The sequence below is a fragment of the Ostrinia nubilalis genome, chromosome 2, assembly GCF_963855985.1.
Source record: "Ostrinia nubilalis chromosome 2, ilOstNubi1.1, whole genome shotgun sequence".
Classification (NCBI taxonomy): domain Eukaryota; kingdom Metazoa; phylum Arthropoda; class Insecta; order Lepidoptera; family Crambidae; genus Ostrinia; species Ostrinia nubilalis.
In genome coordinates this window covers 8,288,899-8,312,448 of record NC_087089.1, presented here as the reverse complement: position 1 = coordinate 8,312,448, position 23,550 = coordinate 8,288,899, and the positions used below count along the sequence as shown (strand labels likewise).

The window sequence follows — 23,550 nt, the reverse complement described above, 5'->3', positions numbered from 1 at the left end:
TGTTAAGTGATTGTTTACAAGTAACAAAACAAAATAAAAGTTCCAAAAAGTATCGATATCAGTAACTATCGATACTTTAGGAGTACTTATTTAAGTAGTATCGAAAAAAGATTTGAGTATTATCGAAATGAGTAGGTATCGATACTTAGGTGGTATCGGAACATCCCTAACGAAGCGAAGCCATATTTTTATTTAACCCTTAAACTGCGGAATATAAAAACTGTCAATCTGAGGCAACATAATATGTCTGGCTACGCAGTCGAGGGTTAAAAAAAGACTTCCAAACGTCAGTGTCACTGTCAAATCTGTCAAAGTCGTCAACTGAGCGAGCGAGCACGTAAATTTGGATTTGTGTTGATGTTGAAAATATTCGCCAAAAATATACAATTTCTTAAGGGGTATCGTATATAAATTAGAGCATAATATGTACTAAATCCCTACTAAAAAGTTATTTCGTAATTTGCGACAATGGACGTGGACTTACTCAGGCCGGGCACTGTGCCCATATCTCCTGACACTATTTTGTGGTTTGAATTCCTTCTTGACCCAAACCTTTTGAAGAAGCACCTTAGCAAGCCGAATCCAGGTAATTCCCGATATTATGCTTGAATATTAAGATGGAAAGTAACATAACCTTCTATGTAAACAACAGCTAAACTGTTTCTTTCGGAGCCGCCAAATCTGGTTATTTTCTATTTAGGTACTTATAGTAAAGTGACTTTTAACCATTTGTCTCAGTGGTAACACAAATTTTCTCCCACTTTCAGAACCATCAGCGTTTGATTTGATTGAAGAATTCTTGTCAGTTGACACAAAGAATCCCAATTCAAAACCAACAAGTGAGCGAGTGGTGGAACTCGATACACCTCCAAGTCCTGATGCGTTAACAATTGCAACGCCAGTAGAGTATTCCAGAAAACAACTTGCTCTTAAGATACTGGCACTAAAAATAGCATCTACCCTTCGCTGGAACTTAGGTCAGTATGTGTAATCTTATAGGGATCTTAAAAATATTGTTGTTTATTTTCTTTTCATCAAAAAATATACATAATTGAGAATGTTACTAGGTATGCAAAATCACTTGAAACCTTCGTTACAGTTAAGCTTTTACATATACAAATACATTTGTTTTTATTTCATTCAAAAATACCCAGTAGTTATGATTTTATAGGCATTCAAAGTTCTCTTAAATATCGAGTCCCGCCGACGGTCACGTGACCCCGCGTGACGTACATTCACAGTGTCCGCTCACTAGACAACGGATATAAACATACTTAAATACATTTTTTTTTTTGTAAATACATACATATTAACACCCAGACCCATAACGGAAATTAAAATTGAACCAAACCCAAACTTGATGCGATTGTGTCGTTTTATTGCGAAGTACCTTCCAGCTCCATCATCAGACCCTGATTACTATATAGAATTGAAGTACTCGTCAATACAAAACGAACGAGCCCAAACTCGATGGAGTTAAGTCGTTTTATTATGGAGTTCCTATGGCCACCTTCCAGCTCCATCATCAGATCAGCTCCATGTCATCATAATATTGCATGGTCATCCAAATTACATGTGTATGCGAAATTTCAGCTTAATCGGTTATCCGGAAGTGGGTCTTAATTCAGCTTGCAATATTCTACCCATACAAATTTGAGCCAGTCGCTGTAATATGACGTCACGCGCATAAAATGGCGGGCCGGCCGCCGCCCGCACCTTTAAAATTCAATATCTTGGAAACTAATTGACATATCGAAATAATTCTTTTACATGTATTTTTTATTTTTAACAGAGAATACAGAAAGCTAAAAAACAAAATTAGTGAACATTCTTCATTATTTCTCCAAAAAGTTGATCATTAAGTTTATATTTTAATGACATGGTGTCACATGAAATGTATGTGCTATTCGTTATTGTTTTGTCCGCAGATATACTTGAAACAAAGCTGCCACCCCAAATTCAACAGCAACTCATGCAAGATCTGGTCTACATGGCCACTGATGGTTCCTTTTCTGTACCACCAACGGTAACTTACATTTTAATACACTTGTAGTTTGCTGATTTTCACCAGTTACCTTAAAATATCGTTTACGGTAAACCATATTGCCCATAACCATGTCAAACTTTAATTATTTCAGGAAATAAGTCAAAACCTCCTTCAGCAACCTCAAGTCCAATTTGCACTTACTTTGTACCACAGATGGGTGCTAAGATTTCCAGTCAAATCTGCTCTGCATGCTAAGTCAAATAAGATGGCTTTCATGCATATGTAAGTAACAATGCAAGATCTTGACATTGATATTCTTACTACAGTACCCAGATTCCGATTTATAAAATTCTATTCATCCACAGGCCTGGGATTCAAGCTGACAGTGCATTTACTCCCCTAAATCAAAACTTTGAGAAAATTCTGAGGATGTCTGAAGTTTCCAGAATGCAAAGTATCAGATACTTGGAAGACATGCTAGCATTTTATGAAATACCACCAAATGCAGCTCGGAGAGAATCAAGGAAAATCAAAATACCAGACATGGAAACTTTTGTTACTCTTACCGAAGATGAAGATGACATGACTCATGATTGGAATGCAGGGGACATCATCATAAGCCAATATGAATTTGCCATGCAAATACACTATGACTTGTGCTATAACTACTTCTTTTATGGACAGCATGATATGGCAAGAAAACATAGTCTTGGCTGCAAGGAAAATTCAGCACTGCTGGAAAGAGAAGTTTCACTCTATGGCTACGGCCCACACAAGACTGTGCCTTGGGGAGAATTATATTATGCAAGCATGACTAAAGAAGAAATACTCGGTTACATAAGAGCTCTAAACCTTGGGCATGATGTGCTAAATGAAGAACCTTCCCTATTGCAAAAGCTTCAAGAATCGGTTGCAAACCACTACACTGGAATTATTGCAGTCTTACAGGCAGACAATCTTGCCAGAGAGATACCAATGGTACACAGGCAAGTTGTTGAACTGGATATTCAAGGATCTGCATCAAGTGGGGCCTTCACTGTGGCCAGGGACTTACTAAATAGAGTATCGGCGTTAAATGCGGTCCGATATACGTTAGAAGGCGGAATCCCTTCCACTCATCCAGATTTTATCAATAAGTTTAAAATAGTTGGTATAAAATTCTTTGATCTTCTATTCTGGGCATTTGCTCCAGTGTTAATGTCTAATCTTTCTGAAGGGGACTGGAAAAACCTCAGGACATTTTTCCTCCATTTGGCGACGTCACAATGTAGAATTCCAATAGAAAGAATAGATGAGTATCTAAAGAAACATGTCGGCGAAGCGGCCGACAGCATTAGAAGAAAACTGATATCAGATGTACATTTGCGCACGATTTTAAATGACGCACTGAATAATGATGATGAGAACATGGAAATTCCTCAGGAATTGTTGACTGATGACTGGGAGACTCCAGATTTTGAGTGCAAGTCAGTGCCAGAATTGGAGATGGGTAGACTTAAGAAGCGGCTGATCGAAGCGTCGACAGCGGATGATGTGCGAATGTGTTTGGTTAAGTTAGCTATGATGTCGCCGGCGTCGCCTCTCTGGAAGTTGAGTCCGTCGTGGAAACCTGCGGGTGGGTTAGGGAATGCTTTAGTGTCTTTACCTAGAGGCTTCTTACAAGATTTTGGATATGTAGTTTCTGGGGCCGCAAGAGCGCGTGCCGACGCTGGTTGCGCGCGAACCGCGCTATCCCTCCTCTCAGTATTAGAAGGCGAGGCCCGAAGCCAACTTGGAGGTGGAAGCGATCCTAACCTTTACCGCCTTTGCCGGCAACTGTCGTGGGAAGTCCTGCTGCTGCAAGTGAATGTGATGCTGAGCGAGTGGCCTCATCATCGATTGAATCTGTCTGCGTTGGCCAATAAGTGCAAAGCTTGTATCGCCGCCGCGAATTCAAACGATGGTATCGTTCCGCGACCTCAGGTAAATATTGGTTTTCTCTTATAATCTCTGTAACCTTGATATCGTCGTCGAAAACCTCGTAAAGCGTTTTTATTTATTTATTTATATTAGAAAGACCAGGGTTTTAATTGATTATTTTACAATTAATAACTCGTTTTACTACTCGCATTTAATGTAATAAGTAAGACAACCTCATAACGCACATTTTGAACTCACCTATATTCGAATGGGATGATTGTAGTGCCACCTATCGCGTTCAATGAAATCCTCGTAAAAATATTCATGAGACGGATTTTTTGTCTCCCGAAAAATGTTGTTTTCGGTACTCCCGAGGTTTTCACTCGTCAACGACGATATGTCCATATTACCATCTATGTATATTTGCTTAGGTAATAGAAGCATGTTGGTGCTGCCTAGTGAATTCATGCGAGTGGGAGGGCGCGACGGCAGTGACCGGGCCCGGCGAGCTTGCGGCGGCTTTATGCGCCGCGTGCATAGAGCTGCAGCGAGGCAAAGCTACTCGAAAATTCCCTAGACTGCTGTGGGACTATGGTAAGTATCAATCGATTGTTTAAAAGTATGTCACAGGAATTGGAACACTATTTATGGTATGATAAGTTACAAACATCAGTTTTATAAAACTTAATGATGTATTTATTCCTGTCACACGAGGCTTCCGGCGACTGGGACCGCAATTAACTAGGACCGCGGTCCCAGTCGCCGGATCCATAAAAAAATAATATTTTCTTCCGGCGACTGGGACCACTCATAGATAACTTAAAAGAAAATATTATTCAATCCAAAATTGGTACAGTACTAAAATCCATGAGTGGTCCCAGTCGCCGGAAGAAAATTATTTAATTTTTACGCATCCGGCGACTGGGACCGCGGTCCCAGTTAATTGCGGTCCCAGTTGACGGAATCCTCGTCACACATATTTATCCTCCTTTAAATTCAAGTTCAAGAGCACCAAAATGCAATACTAGTAAAGCGATTATATGATAAAAGAAATACACAGCTTTAAATTTTATACAGATTTTAATATGGTCAGTTCAACTGATCACTTTAATTAAATGACCCTGTATGTGTAACTTTAAAGGAACCTAGCTATAACTTTATATATTAATTCAGTGATTCTTGTTTTAATTCGCAGCATTATCAGTATACAGCAACGGCAACGCCGGCCCGGTGAAACGTAACGCAGGCGGCATGCCGTCTCACTCCCGCGACACCAACGTAACGGCCGAAGCGCGCAACGCTTTCAACGCTTTTCTCTCCACGCTTCGGGAACCAGTCGCGGTCAGCGTCATGCTGTCCCTACTGGCCAAAATACACAACCTACTCATAGATGACGTGGCTAACGAACTAGTGGTCGAATACACCAACTTGTGGCCGACTACTATCTCTAATGTAAACAATTACAACGACAAGTTTGTCCTGGAATCTCTGACGGATTTGCTCGAGAAATGCTTGACGCTGTACCCGTACAATACTTCGTGGTAAGTGTGATGTTATATTTACAACACAATTACAACTACAGTTTTTGGCGTATAATGTACTGTAGACACTTCAAAGATTTGGCTTTCAAAATTTTAATTGCTGTACTTACACTCTTCTTTGACCAAAGCTAAATTGATAAAAAAATTGTTTCTTTATTTTCTTTTATCATTAATAAAATTTCGCACAGTTGCAACCGCTTGTAACTACACTTTTTGTACGATATTTCTTCCCAGATTTTGTATTTCAATCGATTAATCGAAACCCAACCAATGAATGGCGCAGTGATTATAAATGATCAAGGAATTTTTTATTACTTTTATACATAAATAAATTCTATATTATTATGTAGACCCTTCCCTAAATATAGCTAGCCCTACCACTATTACCATAAGTATTCCATCTGCAGGCTCCGCCTATACGGCGACGTGGAAATGTGCGGGAGTAGATGGAGCGCGGCGCTTCGCCGTTACCTCAGCAGCATGTCAGTGGGCACCTGGCACTTTGCCAAGCGCGCGCCAGACGAGCCGGGGCTCGCGCGGCGGGTCATCCGGTGTTGCCAGTCGCTGTCCGCCCCTACACAGGCCGCTGCGCTCTGCCAGTTGCCAGACGAACCGGAGTACGCGACGGCTTTCAAGTGCCTCGCGGAAAAGGTCAGTGTTACTTTTTTTTTTTTGAATCATGGGCGTTTATCAATGTTTAGTGGGTAAATATACTCAACATCAAATAAATCGCACCTTCCGCGACGCGAACTTTAAATATTTTCTTCTGACACAATCATGGTGCCCCAACAATATTGGTGTTATTTGAAAGCCCAATAAATATTCTTAAAGATAAACACATTCAATTTCTTAATAAATTATTAACATATACCATAAATGTGACTTGAAAAAAGACCTCACTTTGGGCTCACCTCTGGGATCAATTAGACCAATTTTTATGGTAATAAAACCAAATAATGATCTCACGTGTCTTTTTTAACAGATGGATAGCGATTAATCCCAACTTAACAGTTTTATAGCCATAAAAGTTGACTCAAGCGTAACTACCTATTTTTTGAAGAAGTGACTCTGGATCCTTCTAAAGACATATTTGTGGGGTAAAAACCTTTCCTATAATGAAATCAAGTTTAGAACTAGGCTTTTAAATAGTGCCAATATTGGTGGGAAGTGGGGATGCATACGTTTAAAAGTGCTTGTCGCGGGAGGTGCGATTTATTTGACGACGAGTGTATGTTATTTGTTTTGCATCTGGTAACAATTTTTCAAGGGAGAAAACCCCTTTGATATTTTTCTGCACAAAGTTTATTCAAGGGGAATTACCGGTCAATATTATCACCTACCAATTCATACATATCTATACACGACGAATTATTTATATTAATACAAACCTACTCATTTCTAAAAGAATTCAAAATACTTTACAAAAAGTCAATTCTCTACAAAAATTACCTTGTTAAAAATATTGAGCATAACTTCAGAGAAAATTTTATACCAAAACTACATGGTCAAAGATGGACTTAATTTCGAGTTTTAACTGTTTTAGAATCATACCTCTTACCTCTCGTAATCATATTCATCATTGTTACAATGACATTTCCAAGAAAACTCAAACCCATACATTTCTTCAATCTTTACCACAGACGAACAACGTAGCGGATGCAATGGACGCGTACTACGGTTGTCTATGGGACGGTACTCTCCTGGAAGTGGGCGTGGCCTTGCACGCGCGAAGGGGGGAGGGAGGGCGCCGCGCCCGCGCCACCAAAGCCGCCGGGGCCCTCGAACTAAACGCGAATAACAGCGAAGACATACAAAGAGAGGCCGCTGCTATCAGGAGAGCGAGGCTGCTTAGGGCACTCACGAATCAGTATGTTGCGTAATAAGCGGATCAACTTTAAAGCTCATAGCAGACTTATCAACTCAGAAAGGGTTCAACACCGCATCGCCTTTCGCGCGCTGACAATTGCGAGGCGAGGCGTTTACGTTACGGTGCGGATAAGTGTGCGTTGCAGTGTGGAATTTCATACAAAGAATACTGACCGCCACGAGTTGATACGGTCACGATCCCTTTCCGAGTTGATAAATGTGCGACGTCTTTAAAACAGGACACGGGTAAAATCGAATGGATGAACTTCAGAATAATGCTTTGTATTTCAAAAATGCTGAAATAAATGTCCTGACCCACTTAATGTCAAGTCGGTCTAAAGATTCTAGAAACTTAAATCGCAAAAACAAGTTTGTGTACATTATGCGTGTACATATTTTACGTCTATTCAATGGTAATTGTCATGTTAATTATGTATAAAAATAACATAAAACTGATGCCTATGGTGATACATACATGAACACTAGTGTAAATTAAGGAAAACAATAAAAAATAATCTCAGGGAAACTATGTTTTATTTATATTTATAGTAAGTAATAACAACATTACCATTATAAGTACATAGTCATAGCAAACACATAAGCTATGAAAGTAATTTAATAACCGAACACTCAAGCGAGCACTTACAAAACATGTTTTAACACAGACTTCGTTTCTAATTAAATCGGAGTATTGTTATTATCATTGAGATTTAAGAAAATGAAACGTTAGCTTTCCAGTATTTGTACATATTTGGCACATAGCTTAAAAAACTAGGTATAGTTCTTGCAACTCACGAAGGCGAGTGAGCTTTACTTATATAATTACTTGTGTGTGTACGTATACATACACATAGTGTAATGTCTATCAAAACTTTTGACAAACGAACAGTAGCGAGCGAGCCACTAAACATGTAAAGCTCACTCGCCTTCGTGAATTGTAAGAACTTTATGAGGATCTAACTTATCCCTTTTTAAGTACATTCTGGTTATACACTACTTGGATCCACTCTGATCTGATGATTAGAATTAAAACTATGTCTATCAAATACAAAAAATAGTAAATCGAAAATGCAAGAAAACACGCATAAGTATATTCGCGAGCAAATTACAAAAAATAGGAATATTAAAAGTACAATCAATCATAATTAAAATGCAGCATGATTTAACAACATTGTACTTATTTATTATAATTAAATGTTAAGTAAATTCTTAAACTATGTATAGGTAAGTACTTATTACCTAGTCTTTAAAAAGTTTTTGGTACATATTTATCTACGATAAGTTCCGAGGTATTTGGCGCAGTTAGGGCAGTAGTGGTCCGCGTTCTTGGCAGACTCCCCGCAGTAGGGGATACAGCAGAGGAAGCAACTGGAAAAAATAATATCAGATTAAGTATACCTAAAAAAACAGGGGCCCATTATGCCCGTTTACACCATCAATCCCTAATTTTTAAGTGACCCCTATAGTAATACATAACAGGAATTTTGTTTTCATAGGGTCTTTTGTCTGCCTAGAGTCTAGGTCTAGTCCTAGACCTTTACGTACCTACATTCTTTGAGTTGTTTGATCATTTCATCTAGTTACAAATTACTAATCATTGAAATGAACTACTCCCTCCTTAAATTTTGGTCAAAATTCGGCCCCTAATGCAATCTACAATTATTTGGATACTTCGTGGCAAACAGCTATTAAGAAACGAAACAAACTCAGCCACCGCCAATATCTATACAAAACATTATTTGTTTTATTTATTGTAACGAAATCGACTACAAATTGAAGGAAGACGTTGAGTTGACTACTTACGCCCGTATTCACAAACGATGCTTGCATAATTGAAGGTGCAAATCGAACGCACAGCGTTGAATAGAGCTCTGTGATTGGTTCGTGCCTCACCCTGTGTGTCCACGCGCACTGTGAGATCTCAGTAATGTTTGTGAATACGGGCGTTAATACCACAGTTAAGTAATACATACATTCGGCCCCACAAGGCGGCTGCGATGTGCGTCCCCGAGTTATTGGTGTACTGCACGGCGGTCTTGATTTGGTGATGGCAGAACGGGCAATCCAAGATGGTATTTTCTGGACCCAGAAGTAACGGACCCTGAAAATAATTTACATCTTTATAAATCTTTAAATAATTTTCTATTTGTATAGGGCGCCAATACGTATGCGGCGCGCACGCACACACTAACAAAATTCGGCGCAACTCCCCGCCGCTAATCCACGCTAAATTTTGTCAGTGTGTGCGTGTGCGCCGCATACGTATTGGCGCGCTCATATACAAACCGCGCTCGGTGCGTTTCTATGAACGAAGATACATTGCAGAATAAATGCTTTCTTAATTAGTTAAAAATGATTTGCCACATTTGCATAACAACAATACCTTTCATATTCAATACCTATCTAGTACTTACTCAAAACGTAATCTACTACAGAAACAGTGATGTAATTAATACACAAGAAACAAAATTGACCATTAACGATTGATGATTTTAAAATGGCGGAATTAATAAGTGCACAGGAAAAAAATTGTACAAAAATATAGCGAGACGATTTATTCTTTTTGGATGCCTACTGTCTGTAAATGGAGAATGTAAGAAATAGTTTTCAACTCCAAGAATAAAGTCGTGATCTTTCGCTTAAATACAAGACCAGTTCCAGAATCACAGTTTTACCTACCGATAAGGTAAGTATTTGTCGTTGTCAAATGTTTACATGAAGATAAATATTGAGCATATTGCTGTAATAAAATAGCGCACACTTCGATTTACTCATAGGTCAGTATTCTCAGAAATAAATACCGACTCGACTTAGTATAGTGCTTAAGTGGTAAATTACATACCGCATTTGCCGATGGTACTGGCGCTGACGTAGTTGCCCCAGAAGCCATTGTAGAATTTATCTAGAATAAAGTAAATAAAAAGTACATTAATGTATGTCACCCATTTGAGCAATCATAAAATTCAACAACCAAAATACACTTTAAACATTTTCAGTGACTACACATTTTCATACTGAACAAACGGTGCTTTGTAGCAAAGATTAGGTACGCTGTAAATGCAGTTTCAAAGTAACAACTCTTGAAAGCCTACAAAGTATGATAGATATGTATGTACCAACTATACTTTATCACATACCTAGTTATCATACAATAATCTACTGTTAATGTATCCGATACACACTTAGTTTACTGTGTAACAAAGGGAAAACTGTAATTGTCATTACTATATAATTTAAGTAAACTTTCTATAAGAACATGCTGTAGAAGTGTAGATTTTCCATTACTAAATATGTAAATAAAATAAATTATAGAATCTGTCTTACAGATTCTGAACTGCAATTGCAACATAACAATAGGAGGAGTACAACCAAAGAATAAAATAATATTAAGCAACTTACACTATAATTTATACTGTCGTACTTCAACTTTTTCTGAGACACAAATGTAAAATGTGAAAAACGTAAAATGGTTGAAGAAATTATAGAAAACGACCGCTGCGTTTGGTAGCGAGTATAATAATGTCCAGCCACAGCGTTGGGACCAAAGAGCATAAAAGAGTAAGAGACGGCACTCCATAGATATTTTTTGAGCTCACGCACACATATGCATTTTAGAGAACGACCCGCAAATCTTTACCAACCGCACAAACTACGGGCGGAGCTACCAACATAATGCCTTATTTTCTGACAGTATTAGTGACGTTCGTAATAACTTATCGATTATCGATACTTTGCTAGGGTTGTAATTGCATATCGATATCTAGTATAGGAACCTTCAATATTTTAATGATTACTATTTTTATTTTATACTATGTGTAAGTAAAACGAAGTTTTGTAACGTAAATTATTTATTTCGAAATAAAATAGGTATATTACAATAAGTAATGAACATGACATAGCAGTTGTAGGCATGAGGAATTATTGAAAATTATAACAAAGTACAGAAATGATAATTTTGTAAACTTTTATTTTCACAACTTTTTCTAAGAAAAAATAGGATTTTTATTTATAAACATCTTTAATTTTCTTATCAGCTGATCGAACCTCAGCCTCAAGATTACTTTTCAATGCTTTGTTGCTGTGCTTTTTTACTTTTGTCAGCAAAATTGTTTTCACTTTTTATGAAGCTGTCATTAATGATTTTACAACTTTTTCTTAGAAAAAGGTAACTTAATATTTTAAACATCTTATCATAAATGTCTTTATTATGTTGTTGACATTTAAACCAACTAAAATTACAATTTGTACTCAACATTAAGAAAATGAATTTTCCAACATTTTCCATATATATCTGGTCGGCAATATGGTCATGATAAAATTGTTTAGCTTCATTTACGGTGGTACATAATTGAATTGTTGGATAAACGAGACTTTTTTTATCATGCCACCATTCGCGAAGAGATATATATGCATACAAATCATTGTCAACAGGAGTTTTCACGCTCAAACACTCTTCACAAATTAAACAAGAACTGTTCTGTAATAGTTTGGCAGCTAAATACCCGCTTACATATACTACTGGTTGGTTTTCAAGGCTACACAAATTTTCAATGGGCTGTTCTAAGTTTTCAGGGTCCGGGATAGACAACACAGGATAAAATTCAGTGTCTGTGGAATCTTGAACATTAATTTTTATTTCTGTTGTTTTTAAATTAGTTTTTAAAATGTCTTTATATTCCAGCATATGTTTATTGTTGTCTGCTTCACAATTAGCACTTCTGCTATGAGGCACTTTCAGCCCAGTAACCATGCTTGTTTTAAGCGCTGCAGTAAAGTGCGTGATAGTGGGATTTCTATTGGTTACACTGTGTTGCCTAATGATTCCAAATAAGTTTTCCAGAGAGTCTTGGTTAAACTGTCTAAGGTTCATATATTTAAACCCTTCATTCTTTAACTTTTCCCAAATATCGTTTAAGGATTTGATAGATATTTGATATCCCTTTACGCATTTAACATTTTTTAGTATCGTGTTTTCTGCTGTTATAAATTTTATGGTTTTTAACTTATCAGTATAAAAGGTCCAAGACTCAATGTGATTACTTGATGTGGAAACATTTTCCCGGATCCCTTTCTTTACGTCATTTAAAGATGATGGACCATTTGTACAATCAAATAGTTTATCTAACTGTTCAATCACAAATGCTGTATCATTGCAATCAGAAACTTCTTTCCATGCCATCATTTTTAAAATAGCTGCCACGGTATTACTCAGAGCATGCGCAGCATACTTCACCCTCATCTTAGTTTTGAATGTTGGATTTACAATGGTACTATTCAGTTTTTTTAAATTTAAAAAATTTCTGTTGTGTTCTTCTGCAACTACCAAATGCCTCCATTGTGCAATTTTTCCATCGAAAGACATATTTCCACTTTTAAAGAAATTATTTCGTAATGATTTGAACAAGTGAGGGATGTCATAGATTATAAAAATTTTGTCATTATTTACAGAGAAAAAGTTGCTATCTATGCCTTGTCCACAGTTTCTTTTTAACATGTTAAGAGCTCCTATATTTGTAGATCCCTGATCACAAACTGTTGTTAGAACCATAAATCCGATTTCTTTTAATTTTTTGATGATGTCCGATATAATTTTTGCCAGTTTTGCTGTTGATATTGTGCCTTCCACAAAATAGTGCGCAATATATTGTTTGTATTTATGTTTAGCACCCTGTATCATAAACACTAACGCATGGTCTGCAATTTTCTTTTCTCGTCCCATGTTCTCGCCCTCTCCATAATCCACGTAGCCATCCACTTTATCAGCAATTTCGTTATAAATTATCCGTTTCTTTAACGCCATCTCGTCAAATATTAACGAGCAATATTTATTTTCCTTTGGCATACTTGATGCTTTTGCCTCTAACATATCAATTATATTTTTATTTATACCAGGCTCCATTGGTATATTTTTTAAAATCCTTTGGAGCGTTTTAGTGCTTGGTAGCGTAAACAGCTTTTGCATATAGCGGTATGCTTTAGGGGACCGTTTAAATATAGCCAAAGCATATATTTTGTTGGCTAAAGTCCACCTTTTTCCTTGTGACTTTTTTTTGTTATTCTGCACTACATCCTTTACTAACGATGTCAGCACTTCCGAATCTAACTTGTCTAAATTCACTCTTGACTTCGCTATATTCCTTATTGTTTTTTTTGCATTTTGTAACTGTCGCCAAAGCCTCTTCTCTTTAATTGTAAATGTTGATGAAGTGTCTGTAATAAAAACATTTCCATTAGTAAAAAAAACAACATTAAAGCAAATTGAATTGAATATTGGTTAATTAATCAGCAATTTTACTTAGTTTTTTAAATTAGTTATGTTTTATCTTACCTTTCATTTCAATGTTTTTCTTAGGTCTTTTATAACTGTGGACTAATATTTCTGCCTGTGCATCTTGATGGCAAATGTTTTTATCATCTGAAATATTATAAATATGCAAATAAGTTTAAAATTTATTTTGTTGTTTTATGAAACATATTATTTCCAAATCAATCAATCATTATCAAGTTTTAAAAAAATGCAAAGACAGGATAATGATAGCTCTTCTCATAAAATATGAAGCGTGGGCCCACCTTCAATAACAATGACATAATATTAAATTAAAGGCATTTAGAGGTTTTAATGTTCTGCATTCTGGATGCGGTCTGCGGGTATGTCAAGACAATCTGTAAGTGGTCGTGATAAGGCAATCAGTCACGTGTGCTTTGCGTTCTTTGTTCGTATCCGCACGGTCAAATCGCATTAATATAAAATGTACAGAAACCTAGAATGTTGTACATATAAGTTCATTTTGACCTGACTGCAGACTGCAGAACGCATCCAGGGTGGCATTCTTTAGTTTGAGGGAAGGCATATTTTAGAAGGTAAATAATTAGTTTGTACACTTACCATGAGTAATGGGTTTATAGGTCATATGTTCTGGTGCATTGGAAGTAGAAGGAAGAGGTTCAAAAGTTGTTTTCGCAGAAATACCAGAATCTGGTATATCCACAGCTCCCAAACATGTTGAATTTAGTTGTTTGGTTGTAGTTGTAAGGGGAACTGAAAGCAGATAATGAAATGTGAATTGGGTAATAAAATGTCATGTTCTTTTCTTACCCAACTTTAGGGTACAATCAGTCTAGTACATGTCCTGCTCACATTAAAAATTACTAGCTTATAAATATTATTAAACAAGCTGACCTGGCTAATTAATGTAGATTGCCTAAAATTTTTCAAATTGGTCCGGTACTTTTTTTGAAGAATTTGTATTACACAAATTACTAAAGTCCCTCTAACTCAACACACATTCTAAGCTAAATTGTGTTACGAGTGGGTTTACTACAATATTCAAGCTGTGGGGTTCTAACCCGCACTTTAGGCTATCTTGGCTTCGAGTTACGGAGCCGATCAAATACAAACAAACAATTAAATATTTCGTTTTTATATTATTAGTATAATTTTAGATAAACATACCTCGTTCAACTGGATTTGACTTCTTTGGAATGCAATATGAATGATCATAAAGAACTGTAACAAAGTATAGATATAATTAATAATTGAAATTATATATTATTTATTGATAAGCATACAACACATGTTTGTGGTTACAAAGAAAGAACCTTGTTAAATTGCAATCGGTTGGTTTGTTTTGGAAACCAAAGAAAATTAATTAAGACATCTAAATAATTCAGAAAAATTGATAGATAGTAAATTAAATTTAAAAAAAATAATTGAAGTCATCATCATACCTGTCTTGAGGTTTTCTTTATTGGAGTCTTTTACATGAAGAGGAAACTCTGTCAAAACTTCATCTGGCAAGATGGGATTGCTCAATTCCAGTGTTGGAATAGCTGAGTTCTTCAGCCGAGTTCCTTTGGCATTGAAGGATTCAGGAGTGAAGTGCCCACCACAAACAAACTTCAGTTGGTGTAACTTTTCAATAGGTACATATGCTAAGTCTTCTATGCCAGCATTTTTAACCCACATTCGACAACTGAAATAAGAAATACCTATTAGAAAAGAAAAAGAATAACAAACTGAAATTTATTCATCAACTAATTTCTTTTAGTATTGTTATGCAATTCATTTACAGAGTACGAAACAAAATACTGAAATTAAAAATTGGTTATGGTTATTTACTGTATGATTAAAAATATTAATCCCAGCCTTTAAGTTTACACAATCAGTAAAATTATCTTGTAATAAATGAGTGTTATTAGAAACTTACCGGTCAGAATCCAGAGGAAACCTACTCAAAAGTAAGGGTGATCCACCACGACTTCGCCTCTTATTACAAATAACGCACTTCTTGTTGTTTCTACTCTCCATTATCAGTAGAAGCCTAAAATGAAATAGGTATTAATTAAACAAAGCCTATAATTTCTCTCCAACCAGTGTCAATGCCCTGGTTCATGCATTTACCAGTTTTGAAAGTACATTTACATTTTCATCACATAGGGTTGTTTTTAATGAAAAATAGATTTGTAATAGATCTAATATTTCAAGTAAGTAGATAACATACCCATTAAACAGAAAAGTAAATAAGAGTTTAAACTTCTGTAGAAGTTGAAACACAGCTTATTTAAAAGAGTCTCTATCTCACAAAAAACATAACACTGAACAGCAAACTTTATCACGCCCGATACGGAGGAACTTAATCAACTCAACGTAAACGACAGAAAAGTTTATTTACAGTAATATTGCACCAAATCTGAGAAAATAACTTCACACGAATCAATTCGCCGGTTTAAAACTCAAACTCAATTGACAGACATTTTTTTTCATTTGTCAAACTAACAATACTACCAACATAAGGACACTAACAATTATTTTTAGTATGGTGGTATTGATCCGCGGGTTCCCCTGCTATAGTGAAATCAATCCAAAATGCACTTTATTACTTAAGGGATAAGGTTGTATATCAATTGCTACATATAGAGACTAGTTTTTGTATGAGAAGTGTCTACCCACTGGTTGGGACCAAAGAGCATAAAAGAGTAAGAGACGGCACTCCATAGATATTTTTTGAGCTCACGCACACATATGCATTTTAGAGAACGACCCGCAAATCTTTACCAACCGCACAAACTACGGGCGGAGCTACCAACATAATGCCTTATTTTCTGACAGTATTAGTGACGTTCGTAATAACTTATCGATTATCGATACTTTGCTAGGGTTGTAATTGCATATCGATATCTAGTATAGGAACCTTCAATATTTTAATGATTACTATTTTTATTTTATACTATGTGTAAGTAAAACGAAGTTTTGTAACGTAAATTATTTATTTCGAAATAAAATAGGTATATTACAATAAGTATTGAACATGACATAGCAGTTGTAGGCATGAGGAATTATTGAAAATTATAACAAAGTACAGAAATGATAATTTTGTAAACTTTTATTTTCACAACTTTTTCTAAGAAAAAATAGGATTTTTATTTATAAACATCTTTAATTTTCTTATCAGCTGATCGAACCTCAGCCTCAAGATTACTTTTCAATGCTTTGTTGCTGTGCTTTTTTACTTTTGTCAGCAAAATTGTTTTCACTTTTTATGAAGCTGTCATTAATGATTTTACAACTTTTTCTTAGAAAAAGGTAACTTAATATTTTAAACATCTTATCATAAATTTCTTTATTATGTTGTTGACATTTAAACCAACTAAAATTACAATTTGTACTCAACATTAAGAAAATGAATTTTCCAACATTTTCCATATATATCTGGTCGGCAATATGGTCATGATAAAATTGTTTAGCTTCATTTACGGTGGTACATAATTGAATTGTTGGATAAACGAGACTTTTTTTATCATGCCACCATTCGCGAAGAGATATATATGCATACAAATCATTGTCAACAGGAGTTTTCACGCTCAAACACTCTTCACAAATTAAACAAGAACTGTTCTGTAATAGTTTGGCAGCTAAATACCCGCTTACATATACTACTGGTTGGTTTTCAAGGCTACACAAATTTTCAATAGGCTGTTCTAAGTTTTCAGGGTCCGGGATAGACAACACAGGATAAAATTCAGTGTCTGTGGAATCTTGAACATTAATTTTTATTTCTGTTGTTTTTAAATTAGTTTTTAAAATGTCTTTATATTCCAGCATATGTTTATTGTTGTCTGCTTCACAATTAGCACTTCTGCTATGAGGCACTTTCAGCCCAGTAACCATGCTTGTTTTAAGCGCTGCAGTAAAGTGCGTGATAGTGGGATTTCTATTGGTTACACTGTGTTGCCTAATGATTCCAAATAAGTTTTCCAGAGAGTCTTGGTTAAACTGTCTAAGGTTCATATATTTAAACCCTTCATTCTTTAACTTTTCCCAAATATCGTTTAAGGATTTGATAGATATTTGATATCCCTTTACGCATTTAACATTTTTTAGTATCGTGTTTTCTGCTGTTATAAATTTTATGGTTTTTAACTTATCAGTATAAAAGGTCCAAGACTCAATGTGATTACTTGATGTGGAAACATTTTCCCGGATCCCTTTCTTTACGTCATTTAAAGATGATGGACCATTTGTACAATCAAATAGTTTATCTAACTGTTCAATCACAAATGCTGTATCATTGCAATCAGAAACTTCTTTCCATGCCATCATTTTTAAAATAGCTGCCACGGTATTACTCAGAGCATGCGCAGCATACTTCACCCTCATCTTAGTTTTGAATGTTGGATTTACAATGGTACTATTCAGTTTTTTAAAATTTTAAAAATTTCTGTTGTGTTCTTCTGCAACTACCAAATGCCTCCATTGTGCAATTTTTCCATCGAAAGACATATTTCCACTTTTAAAGAAATTGTTTCGTAATGATTTGAACAAGTGAGGGATGTCATAGATTATAAAAATTTTGTCATTATTTACAGAGAAAAAGTTGCTATCTATGCCTTGTCCACAGTTTCTTTTTAACATGTTAAGAGCTCCTATATTTGTAGATCCCTGATCACAAACTGTTGTTAGAACCATAAATCCGATTTCTTTTAATTTTTTGATGATGTCCGATATAATTTTTGCCAGTTTTGCTGTTGATATTGTGCCTTCCACAAAATAGTGCGCAATATATTGTTTGTATTTATGTTTAGCACCCTGTATCATAAACACTAACGCATGGTCTGCAATTTTCTTTTCTCGTCCCATGTTCTCGCCCTCTCCATAATCCACGTAGCCATCCACTTTATCAGCAATTTCGTTATAAATTATCCGTTTCTTTAACGCCATCTCGTCAAATATTAACGAGCAATATTTATTTTCCTTTGGCATACTTGATGCTTTTGCCTCTAACATATCAATTATATTTTTATTTATACCAGGCTCCATTGGTATATTTTTTAAAATCCTTTGGAGCGTTTTAGTGCTTGGTAGCGTAAACAGCTTTTGCATATAGCGGTATGCTTTAGGGGACCGTTTAAATATAGCCAAAGCATATATTTTGTTGGCTAAAGTCCACCTTTTTCCTTGTGACTTTTTTTTGTTATTCTGCACTACATCCTTTACTAACGATGTCAGCACTTCCGAATCTAACTTGTCTAAATTCACTCTTGACTTCGCTATATTCCTTATTGTTTTTTTTGCATTTTGTAACTGTCGCCAAAGCCTCTTCTCTTTAATTGTAAATGTTGATGAAGTGTCTGTAATAAAAACATTTCCATTAGTAAAAAAAACAACATTAAAGCAAATTGAATTGAATATTGGTTAATTAATCAGCAATTTTACTTAGTTTTTTAAATTAGGTATGTTTTATCTTACCTTTCATTTCAATGTTTTTCTTAGGTCTTTTATAACTGTGGACTAATATTTCTGCCTGTGCATCTTGATGGCAAATGTTTTTATCATCTGAAATATTATAAATATGCAAATAAGTTTAAAATTTATTTTGTTGTTTTATGAAACATATTATTTCCAAATCAATCAATCATTATCAAGTTTAAAAAAAATGCAAAGACAGGATAATGATAGCTCTTCTCATAAAATATGAAGCGTGGGCCCACCTTCAATAACAATGACATAATATTAAATTAAAGGCATTTAGAGGTTTTAATGTTCTGCATTCTGGATGCGGTCTGCGGGTATGTCAAGACAATCTGTAAGTGGTCGTGATAAGGCAATCAGTCACGTGTGCTTTGCGTTCTTTGTTCGTATCCGCACGGTCAAATCGCATTAATATAAAATGTACAGAAACCTAGAATGTTGTACATATAAGTTCATTTTGACCTGACTGCAGACTGCAGAACGCATCCAGGGTGGCATTCTTTAGTTTGAGGGAAGGCATATTTTAGAAGGTAAATAATTAGTTTGTACACTTACCATGAGTAATGGGTTTATAGGTCATATGTTCTGGTGCATTGGAAGTAGAAGGAAGAGGTTCAAAAGTTGTTTTCGCAGAAATACCAGAATCTGGTATATCCACAGCTCCCAAACATGTTGAATTTAGTTGTTTGGTTGTAGTTGTAAGGGGAACTGAAAGCAGATAATGAAATGTGAATTGGGTAATAAAATGTCATGTTCTAACCCAACTTTAGGGTACAATCAGTCTAGTACATGTCTTGCTCACATTAAAAATTACTAGCTTATAAATATTATTAAACTAGCTGACCTGGCTAATTAATGTAGATTGCCTAAAATTTTTCAAATTGGTCCGGTACTTTTTTTGAAGAATTTGTATTACACAAATTACTAAAGTCCCTCTAACTCAACACACATTCTAAGCTAAATTGTGTTACGAGTGGGTTTACTACAATATTCAAACTGTGGGGTTCTAACCCGCACTTAAGGCTATCTTGGCTTCGAGTTACGGAGCCGATCAAATACAAACAAACAATTAAATATTTCCTTTTTATATTATTAGTATAATTTTAGATAAACATACCTCGTTCAACTGGATTTGACTTCTTTGGAATGCAATATGAATGATCATAAAGAACTGTAACAAAGTATAGATATAATTAATAATTGAAATTATATATTATTTATTGATAAGCATACAACACATGTTTGTGGTTACAAAGAAAGAACCTTGTTAAATTGCAATCGGTTGGTTTGTTTTGGAAACCAAAGAAAATTAATTAAGACATCTAAATAATTCAGAAAAATTGATAGATAGTAAATTAAATTTAAAAAAAATAATTGAAGTCATCATCATACCTGTCTTGAGGTTTTCTTTATTGGAGTCTTTTACATGAAGAGGAAACTCTGTCAAAACTTCATCTGGCAAGATGGGATTGCTCAATTCCAGTGTTGGAATAGCTGAGTTCTTCAGCCGAGTTCCTTTGGCATTGAAGGATTCAGGAGTGAAGTGCCCACCACAAACAAACTTCAGTTGGTGTAACTTTTCAATAGGTACATATGCTAAGTCTTCTATGCCAGCATTTTTAACCCACATTCGACAACTGAAATAAGAAATACCTATTAGAAAAGAAAAAGAATAACAAACTGAAATTTATTCATCAACTAATTTCTTTTAGTATTGTTATGCAATTCATTTACAGAGTACGAAACAAAATACTGAAATTAAAAATTGGTTATGGTTATTTACTGTATGATTAAAAATATTAATCCCAGCCTTTAAGTTTACACAATCAGTAAAATTATCTTGTAATAAATGAGTGTTATTAGAAACTTACCGGTCAGAATCCAGAGGAAACCTACTCAAAAGTAAGGGTGATCCACCACGACTTCGCCTCTTATTACAAATAACGCACTTCTTGTTGTTTCTACTCTCCATTATCAGTAGAAGCCTAAAATGAAATAGGTATTAATTAAACAAAGCCTATAATTTCTCTCCAACCAGTGTCAATGCCCTGGTTCATGCATTTACCAGTTTTGAAAGTACATTTACATTTTCATCACATAGGGTTGTTTTTAATGAAAAATAGATTTGTAATAGATCTAATATTTCAAGTAAGTAGATAACATACCCATTAAACAGAAAAGTAAATAAGAGTTTAAACTTCTGTAGAAGTTGAAACACAGCTTATTTAAAAGAGTCTCTATCTCACAAAAAACATAACACTGAACAGCAAACTTTATCACGCCCGATACGGAGGAACTTAATCAACTCAACGTAAACGACAGAAAAGTTTATTTACAGTAATATTGCACCAAATCTGAGAAAATAACTTCACACGAATCAATTCGCCGGTTTAAAACTCAAACTCAATTGACAGACATTTTTTTTCATTTGTCAAACTAACAATACTACCAACATAAGGACACTAACAATTATTTTTAGTATGGTGGTATTGATCCGCGGGTTCCCCTGCTATAGTGAAATCAATCCAAAATGCACTTTATTACTTAAGGGATAAGGTTGTATATCAATTGCTACATATAGAGACTAGTTTTTGTATGAGAAGTGTCTACCCACTGGTTGGGACTAACAATCTGTTAACAATTAAGTATACAGTGTTTTTTTAGGTACGATAATAAATTTTAAAGAGACTGAAATCTTACATGCCAGCTTCATTCAGATATGTGGTATGGCATGAGGTACTTGAACTTGTCAAACTTATTTATGACTACCTACTTATGGTTTTGGCGTTTGGGTTCGGTGGACGGTGATTTGTACTATCCGTTCGCTTTAAGTTTGCCGCTGGCGATATGACGTCACTCGAAGGGAAGCGTCTATAACTTTAACAAACTATATTTAAAATATTTTTTATTTATTATCTATACTTCTATTACTGATATTATAAATGCGAAAGTAACTCCCTGTCTGTCTGTCTGTCTGTCTGTCTCGCTTTTACGCCTAAACCACTGAACCGATTTTGATGAAATTTGGAAGGGAGATAGGTTTGAGTCCCGGGAAAGGACATAGGATAGTTTGTATCCCGGTTTTTGAAACAGGGACGCGCACGATAAAGTTTTTCTGTGACAGAAAAAATTCCACGCGGGCGAAGCTGCGGGCGGAAAGCTAGTTATTGATAAAAATTGTGTATTTGCGTAAAATAAGACACATTAATTGCGTTTAATCACTAATTGCGTTTAATCGCGGTTGGGGGAGGCGACGCGCATTCCACGGACCGGCAAACTTAGCGCGAACGGGTAGTAGGTACTGAGCTGTAACTGAGCTTTCAATAATCCTATATGTTTTTCCCTAACAAGCCTTTTAAGGCAAACGTATACGTGCGTATACACTCTTGTGGATGATGCGAACTGTAATAGAGTAGATCTTCTAACAAAATATTTGAATGTTATTACAAAACTTAACCTTGATATACCCACTTGAGGCTACGTATCGAAAATAAATTATAGCAACGTTGAATTGAAAGTATTAAAGAATCCAAAACAATGTTATCAGTGCCTAAAAATTTCTGCTGAAATGAGCTACTAGATTTTTGTTTTGTTAATATAATTTAATGTAAAATGATTTTTTAATCGTGTTTGTATCGTAAATATAGGTAGATTATTGTTAAAGACCATAACAATATTAGTATTATTATTAACCATCATTATCAAAGACCATAAGAATATGAGTATTAACTATAATAATATGCTTACCAATTTCCTTCCTCAAGATAACGGTGTACTCTATTTAAGGCAATAGTGCTAACACTCGTGTGTTTCTGTCGATCACAGTGGCCAGACTGCTAAACAAACAGTATCGCCTTATACATACACGCTCTATATAGGAGTAATAGTAATACTATAGTCTATACCGCGAATATTTAGGTATCGACGGGACGCCTAACGCTCATACCACAAAGTTTAACCTTGACAATTATTTGATACTTAACTCGTAGACTAATAAAAATAGCTGTTTGGGATATGTCCTTAAATATAATATTACACATTCTTATATAATAAAGGCCGTTTACACGAATTGTTATGCTTTCATAAGTCATCCTCGGATTCAATAAATATTTGAAATATTGAATAGGTCCAGTCTCATAGATACATTATTAGCGATTCATATTTCGTACTAGCAGGAGCTAGACCCAAGTAGCAAAATCTGGTACTATAAAAGCCCTAAGAACGTTTTAGAACTACTTGGCACCGCCCAAAAAATACGCTATTGTAACTATTGTAAGATTCTTTTGTTGAAAGAATTTTAAAAATTTGTACTGTAGTTTCAGCTTTTTTTTACATATTACGTAAATAAGACTAAGCTTTTGCCTGTAAGATTTTTAAAGAGATTGAAACTGACCTATATTTTTCCCTGGATCTCTAACTTCTATGTTTGTTAGTGAATACATGATTTATTACTTTTCTAGGAGTATTCATTACCAAAATTATTATTGATCTATTGATTGACTTTCCCG

At 35.2% G+C, this 23,550-nt stretch overlaps 2 protein-coding genes across 2 annotated transcripts; one reads left to right on the top strand and one right to left on the bottom strand.

Moving 5' to 3' along the window:
- The first annotated feature begins 366 nt into the window (after positions 1 to 366).
- On the top strand, positions 367 to 7,819 carry LOC135081739 (integrator complex subunit 8). Its single transcript, XM_063976527.1, has 9 exons — positions 367 to 586; positions 768 to 977; positions 1,929 to 2,026; positions 2,139 to 2,269; positions 2,353 to 3,949; positions 4,318 to 4,480; positions 5,082 to 5,427; positions 5,835 to 6,078; positions 7,068 to 7,819. The coding sequence occupies exons 1-9, from the start codon at positions 469 to 471 to the stop codon at positions 7,305 to 7,307; spliced, it is 3,147 nt and encodes a 1,048-aa protein (XP_063832597.1). The 5' UTR covers positions 367 to 468; the 3' UTR covers positions 7,308 to 7,819.
- Positions 7,811 to 22,897, bottom strand: LOC135081757 (lipopolysaccharide-induced tumor necrosis factor-alpha factor homolog). The gene is made up of 4 exons (XM_063976549.1): positions 22,790 to 22,897; positions 10,136 to 10,195; positions 9,267 to 9,394; positions 7,811 to 8,661 (listed from the first exon to the last, which is right to left on the bottom strand). Exons 2-4 carry the CDS (start codon positions 10,181 to 10,183, stop codon positions 8,562 to 8,564), a joined length of 276 nt encoding a protein of 91 aa, XP_063832619.1. The 5' UTR covers positions 10,184 to 10,195; positions 22,790 to 22,897; the 3' UTR covers positions 7,811 to 8,561.
- Between the last annotated feature and the right edge of the window lie 653 nt (positions 22,898 to 23,550).

Bases quoted from the DNA above. Each gene is read 5' to 3' on its own strand.
- LOC135081739 (XM_063976527.1), top strand. From the start codon at position 469: ATGGACGTGGACTTACTCAGGCCGGGCACTGTGCCCATATCTCCTGAC. The intron at 978-1,928 runs GTCAGTATGTGT...TTTTGTCCGCAG, and splicing joins TACCCTTCGCTGGAACTTAG to ATATACTTGAAACAAAGCTG. The intron at 3,950-4,317 runs GTAAATATTGGT...ATATTTGCTTAG, and splicing joins GTATCGTTCCGCGACCTCAG to GTAATAGAAGCATGTTGGTG.
- LOC135081757 (XM_063976549.1), bottom strand. From the start codon at position 10,183: ATGGCTTCTGGGGCAACTACGTCAGCGCCAGTACCATCGGCAAATGCG. The intron at 9,395-10,135 runs GTATGTAATTTA...AATTATTTTCAG, and splicing joins CAGTACCATCGGCAAATGCG to GGTCCGTTACTTCTGGGTCC. The intron at 8,662-9,266 runs GTATGTATTACT...TATTTTTTCCAG, and splicing joins GCCGCCTTGTGGGGCCGAAT to TTGCTTCCTCTGCTGTATCC.